This window comes from Tinamus guttatus, unplaced genomic scaffold (assembly GCF_059628265.1).
Source record: "Tinamus guttatus ecotype Peru unplaced genomic scaffold, ASM5962826v1 Tinamus_guttatus_pri_ptg000008l, whole genome shotgun sequence".
NCBI classification, from domain to species: Eukaryota; Metazoa; Chordata; class Aves; order Tinamiformes; family Tinamidae; genus Tinamus; species Tinamus guttatus.
Window position 1 is genome coordinate 4,074,929 of NW_028288542.1, and position 6,000 is coordinate 4,080,928.

Below are 6,000 nucleotides of genomic sequence, written 5' to 3' on the forward strand. Positions count from 1 at the left end.
CAAGGAAAAATGAAATCTCCGCTGGAAAGGAGCAGAACTTTCCTAAATCCGCGCTCACTACGAGCTTTTGGCCTTCTTTCCATCCCTGCCTCGCCTGCTCATCCATTCAAAGGCGCGCTGCATGCTCCGCAGAAACCTTCGGGAAGCGTGCATCGCCTCCGGAGAAGGCGGCTTCCTCCAGCCGCCGCCTCGGCTCCGGAACAGCGCGGAGGGAAAGGTCGCTCCGGAGCGGCGCTCGCTCCGCGGGAGGACGCGGGTATGGAGAGCACGCCGAGGCGGCCCGCGGCCATGGGAGCTCCCCCTCGCTGCGGCTGCGGCTGTGGCCGCGGCCTCGGCGCGGGCTGCCACGCGCACGCACACAGCTCAGCCCGCCCCCGCCGACGAGCCCGCCGCGCCTCCCTTCCCTTTCCTTCCCTCCGCCGCGCAGGTTATTGCGAAAACGCCAGACCCGGCCCGCCGCGGCTATCAATTATTTCCAGGGCGGCATCAGCCTGAGGAGGAAATATTAAACTCGGCTTTATGCTGCTCTTCGTAAGGCTGCACTAAACCAGGATGCATCGTGGCGCTCGGGGGGAAAGGCAGCGGTATCGCCGATCACCTGCGTGGCCGGACCGCACTGCAGGGCCCGGCGCCCTGGCCCACACCACCGGCAGCCGGAACCCAATCCCCATCCTGGCCGGAGTCACACTTGCTCCACAGCCAGCTGGAGCAGGCCCTCTGCCTGTCTCTGTGAGGGCCACTCGCCGGGAAAAGTTCAGTGCTCACCGAAGCAACAGCCACGGATCTGCCGAGAGCGCTTTGGTATGCGCAGCACCGAGCCTCCCGTGCCGCGCTGGCCTCAGCCCATTTTCCCCACAAGCCGGGGCCCAAAGCACATCAACAACTTTGTGTGGTCTCGCAGCTGCACAGCCCCGCAAAGTTTGCTCCCGCGGATGCTTGAGCGCTCCACAGCCTCACGCTGAGGGCACCAGATTTACCTTCTCCGTGCTCTTGGCCCCGGGAAGAGCAAATTATTGTGCGGCGGGGGAGGCCGAGGGGAGAAGGGGACAGTTTGGAATCGCCTGGAAGGCTGCCACTCTCAGCACATCCTGGTGAAGGCAGATGCAGTGCGTGACATGGAGCCGGGGTTGTCCACCACCACCAGGAATGACGCCAAGGCACCAGTATTGTTTCAAGGCCCAGTCCATATTTGGGCATACAGTTCACACGTTCTAAGTACCGCTTTAAATATTGGAGTGGGGTTCAAAACACGCTTGGTTCTGCTCAGTCTCACGTTACCAGCTTGGTCTTGCTGCTGTGTTTTTTTGGGGAGGGGGGCGAAGAGAGAGGGAAGCCCCGCTGAGTCTGTTTGCACTGGTCTCTATTAGATATGCAACAAATCTGCCATTTCCGGCATTGCTTCTATCTAATTAGAGATGTATTTAGATGTGACGTGTAAATAAGCGCTGAGCTGCCTGCTGCCCTGCTCCGCGGGCTGCGCGGGAGCATTTCCAATAAGGCTGTAGCGCCCGGAACCAGGGCTCAGACAAAGAGGAATGGGAATGGTCTGCGCTGCAGGCGAATCCAACAAAACCCGCTTTTATCTCGCGCTCGAGAGCTTTAACTGCGTTTAATCTGTGCCGCCCAGGCTTGCACGGCACGATCGCAGCTCGCAGTCCACGGAGATCACCGCCGTACAAAAGGAGATGCACGCACACAGCAAGAGAGCACAGGGGCCCGAATGCAGCCCAGGAGGGGTGCAAGCCCTGCGCTCGCAGCTGCCCTTTCACCGCACGACGTGTGCCCTCTGTCCAGCCCCACGTGCCTCAGCCCGACGTCTGCACCTACGTGCTACAGGCTGCGCACACACGGAAAAAGCCGCGGGCTTCCTAGCGCTGCAAAGCCAACGCGACCCCCGCTTTCACGCACACACATCCCTTGCAGCCCCTGGCCCAGGGCGGTGCAGGGACAAGTTGCCAGAGTGGGAGACAGCAGGGACGGACGGACATCCCTGGTGTCGCCTCCCCGCGTGTTTTCTGTAGCAGCCCACGGCAGGGGGGCCGGGCCCAGGCAGCGGCGGCAGCTCCTAATCGCCCGGGCCCCGCTGCCCCCAGGGAGGGGGACGGCAGAGCGGCTGCAGCCGCTGAGCGGCTCCGCGGAGTTTCCAGAGAGAGGAAACTTCTGGGAACGAAATAATCTGGCGCTCGCCTCGTAAACTCCTTTTCCTGTTGTGGGAAACAGCTCTTAAAAGGCAATTAGACGGCCGGCGCAGCGCACCTCGGACCCCCAGAGCCTCCCCGTCACATCCCTGCGACCTGCTGCCGAAGCCACGATCCCCTCTCAGCTCTAAGGGTTAACAACCACGGCCACCAAAAAAAAAAGGAGAAAAAAAAAAAAGAAAGAAAAAAAATATCGCGGTGACCTTTTCCTCTCCGGCTCCCCCACTCTCCCTTTCAGGCTCCGGTTCCCGAGCTCGCAGGGAGCCTGAGCGGCTGTCTAGACCGATCTATCACAGGCGGGCAAACAATACCGGGAGAAGCCCCTGCCCGGTCCCTCGGCCTCCGCCGCTCACCTTAGAAATGGCGAAGAACAGAAAAGTGACCGCGATACAATCCTGCCCGGTGTATTTATAGCCGTGCACACAGCCCACCTTCATGCCTGACAAATGAGATTTTGTCTGCTCTCTCAGCGTACGCTCCAATAAACACATACACACTTTTTTTTTTTTTTTTTTTTTTTTTGTGGTGCCTGTTTGTTTTTGGTAACATTCCCGGCTCGTCGCTCCGACCTCGCGGCGGGAGAGGGCCCTGCGCGCCCGGCCACGGAGGCAGGTTTGCGAGGCAGGTTTGCAGCGCGGGGGGGGACACACGGGACGACAGGAAGGGAAGGGGGCAGCAAAACCCGGCCGCGGCTGCTCGCCCGCACACAACCTGCCACCCTGGAAACTCCGGCGCCCGCGTTAACCGCGGCGCTGCCCCCGTCACCCGAGGTGCCCCCCGCGCCTCGCGTTAAGGAGGTGCGGGCCGAGGAGCCGGAGGTCCGACGCTGCAAAAGGCTGGGGAATAACTAATGAGCTGTGCAGCCCATTGATCCAGTGCATACTTCCTAATTAACTCTGAGTCACCTATTTGTGACAGCAATTCAAAGAACTGCACCAGGGATAAACTGCAACCCCGGCGCGCGAAGGCAACCGCGGGCGGGGAGGGGGTGAGAGGGGGGAACGTGGCGGGGGGAGAGAGGAATTTGCTCCTAATCCTCCTAAAAGCAATTAGGGGGAGCGCTGCGCTGCCTCGTGGAAAAGAAGGAGGGAAAGGGGGAAAAAAAAACACCCAGCGGCTTCGGCAGCGGAGCCGAAAGGAAATGAATCGGTGTGTTGCAAGCGACGGCACCGGCTCCAGACACACACGCAGGCGGCAGCTTCTCCGGGGCGAAACCTCGGCGCGAGACCGCGCTACGGCGGGGGCGCCGCGCTAGGAGAGGCGGGCGCCGCCGGGGACGGCGGGGACACGGAGGGGGGCGGCGGGAGCCGGGGGGGGACGGCGGGGAGCCGGGCGGGGGGACGCGGGCGCTGCCGCGGGGCCTCGCCCCGCGCCCCCCGCTTTGTTCCGCGGCGGCTCTTTAGCGGGGCAGGGCCACGGGGAGGGGAAATAATCGTAACAATAATAATAAAGTTAATGAAAAAATCCGCGCCTTGCCACAAGGCTGCACGGTGCGGACAAGCTGCTTCTCCCCCGCCCCGGATTTTTTTTTTTTAATACAAACAGGAATACAAAAGCTGCGGGCTCCCGAGAGCAGATGAAAGCAATGAGCAGAGTTTCTGGAAAAGATTCATTAGTGGGAATTAACGCCGCGAGGAGCTCCGCGGCGATGCCATTAAAGCGCAGTCCCCGCACTTTGTCAGTTTTACACCGCGCTCGCTACGTCCGGGCTTTTTTTTTTTTTTTTTTTTTTCCTGTCGGGGGGGAAGGCGCAAAGCACCACCCCCCCCCGCCGCTCCTCACCCCCTTCCCCGACCGCTAAACCCTGCAGCCGACAGACATCGCGGAAACGAGAGAGGGAGGGGAAAATAAAAAGGAAAAAAAAAAAGAAAGGAAGAGGAACGCGAAGGCTGCGCAGCCCTCGCCCCCGGCCTCGCTCCGCCAACATCAAATGCCTCATATGCTGCGCAGAGCCGCCCGCTTGGCCCGCGCTTCACAAAGCGGCCCCGCCGCCCCCCGCCCCCCCCGCCGCTTTGATGGCCCCGCCGACCCCCCCCGCAGCGGCGGCCCCGCGCTCCCAGCGCCCGCCCCGCCAAACTTCCGTGTCCCGCCGGGCCCGAGGGCAGCGCGCGGGGAAGCCCCGCGCCGCGCGCCCCACGTGCACCGCGCACCGCGGGGGGGGACACACGGCGCGGGCTCCGCTGCCGCCGGCCGCCCCGCACCTACCCCGGCCGCCCCGCGCCGCGTGTCCCCCCACTCGCTCCCCGGGAGCGCGGGGCTCCCTCGGTGGTTCCCACAGCGCGGAGTGAGAGACGTGGGGAACAGCCGGCAGCCGCCGCGCGGGAGCGGACAGCACGCCCGGCGCCCGCGCCTTCTCCCGCGCCCCAAAACACGCAGCTCCGCGAGCAACTGCCCCCGAACTCCGCCCGACGCCCCCGGCCCCGCAGCCCGGAGCGGCGGAGCCCCGCGGCGCCTCCGCACCCGCGCAGCGCAGCCCGCTCCGCTCCGCGCAGCACTGACCTTCGTGTGGGCGCCGCGCAGCTGCGGCGGGCGCGCTCCGCTCCGCGCCGCGTCCCGCCGCGTCGCCTCTCGCCGCTGCTCTGCCCGGAAGGGCAGCCCCGCCGCGGGGGCTGGAAAAGCGCGGGGGGGGGGGGCGGGAAAAGTTTCCTGCTCTCCCTCCCGCCGCTCCGCGCGGGCGGCGCGGGGGACGCGGAGCGCGGCGGCCGGGGCAGGTGCCCGGGGCGGCTCTGCGCGGCCCGGGGGGGCCCTGCGCGGCTCGGCCCGCGCCGCTCACGCCGGCTGCGCGCCCGGCTCCAGCAGCGCCATGTTGCTGCCTGGCTCCGGGCGAAGTTGCGGCGCTGCCCGCATCGCCGCCGTCTCCCGTGGCCCGGCTTTGTGTGTGCGTGTGCGTGTGTGTGCGGCTGGGGATTTAATTCTCCTCCTCCTCCTCTCCTCCTCTCTCGCTCTCTTTTTCTTCCTCTCGCTCGCTCGCTCTCCCCCCTCCCCTCCCGAGTCCGCCGGGAAAGCCGCTCTTCCTCACCTTGCCGCTGGGAGACCGCGCTCCGTCTGCTGCACGCTGCGCTCCCCTCGCATCCCCCTCCCTCCTCCCTCCTCCTCCTCCAGCCGCCGCCTCCCTTCCCCTCCCCCCGGGCAGGCGCTGCACCGAGGGAGCCGCCGCCAGCAGCAGCAGCAGCAGCGCCGCCGCCACCGCTTTTTTTTTCCCCCTATTTTTTTCCCCCTCCCCTGGCTGCGTTTCCCTGCCCAGCCTGGCCGCCCCCCCGCCTTGCCCTGACTAATTGATTTGCTCCCCCCGCCGCCCGCCCCTCGCCCGCTCCGCGGGTCGCTGCCAAGCGGCGGGCGCCCCGGGGGGGACCCCGCCAACCTCCCCCCCCGGACGGGAGGGGAAAGCCGCCCCCCCCCCGTGTCCCCCGCTCCCGCTCGCTACCCAGAAGGCCAGCGGGGAAGCGCAATTACCATAAAGCTCCGCTCACCGCGCTCCGCCGAGCTGTCAAAGCCGGCGGCGGCGGCGCTGCCAGACATCGCTGCGAGGCTCCGCGCCGGGCCGCGCTGCCGCCGCCTCCCCGCGCCCGCGGCTCCCCCGCACGGGCACCCGGCACTTCCCGCAGCCACCGGCGCTGTCTCCCCGCGGCCCCCCACCCCGCAACACTCTGGAGGTGCCCTCCTCCCCACACACGCCGTCCCTTTTCGGGACCCCCCCCCCGGGCTCCCTGCCCCCCCGCAGCGCTTAGGGACCCTCGCGATTCCCACCCCAACTTCCCATAGTCCGCACCTCGGTCGCGCTGCTTTGCTCCCCCCCCACACA

General features: G+C 66.0%; 1 protein-coding gene across 1 annotated transcript in view; it reads right to left on the reverse strand.

Moving 5' to 3' along the window:
- BCOR (BCL6 corepressor) overlaps positions 1 to 5,717 on the reverse strand; it is a 49,039-nt gene extending 43,322 nt beyond the window's left edge. The window contains exons 1-2 of the mRNA XM_088521988.1: positions 5,669 to 5,717; positions 4,698 to 4,807 (exon numbers count right to left, since the gene is read on the reverse strand). Of these exons, the coding sequence (XP_088378114.1) occupies positions 4,698 to 4,807; positions 5,669 to 5,717 (159 nt within the window). The remainder of the gene's footprint in view (positions 1 to 4,697; positions 4,808 to 5,668) is intronic.
- Between the last annotated feature and the right edge of the window lie 283 nt (positions 5,718 to 6,000).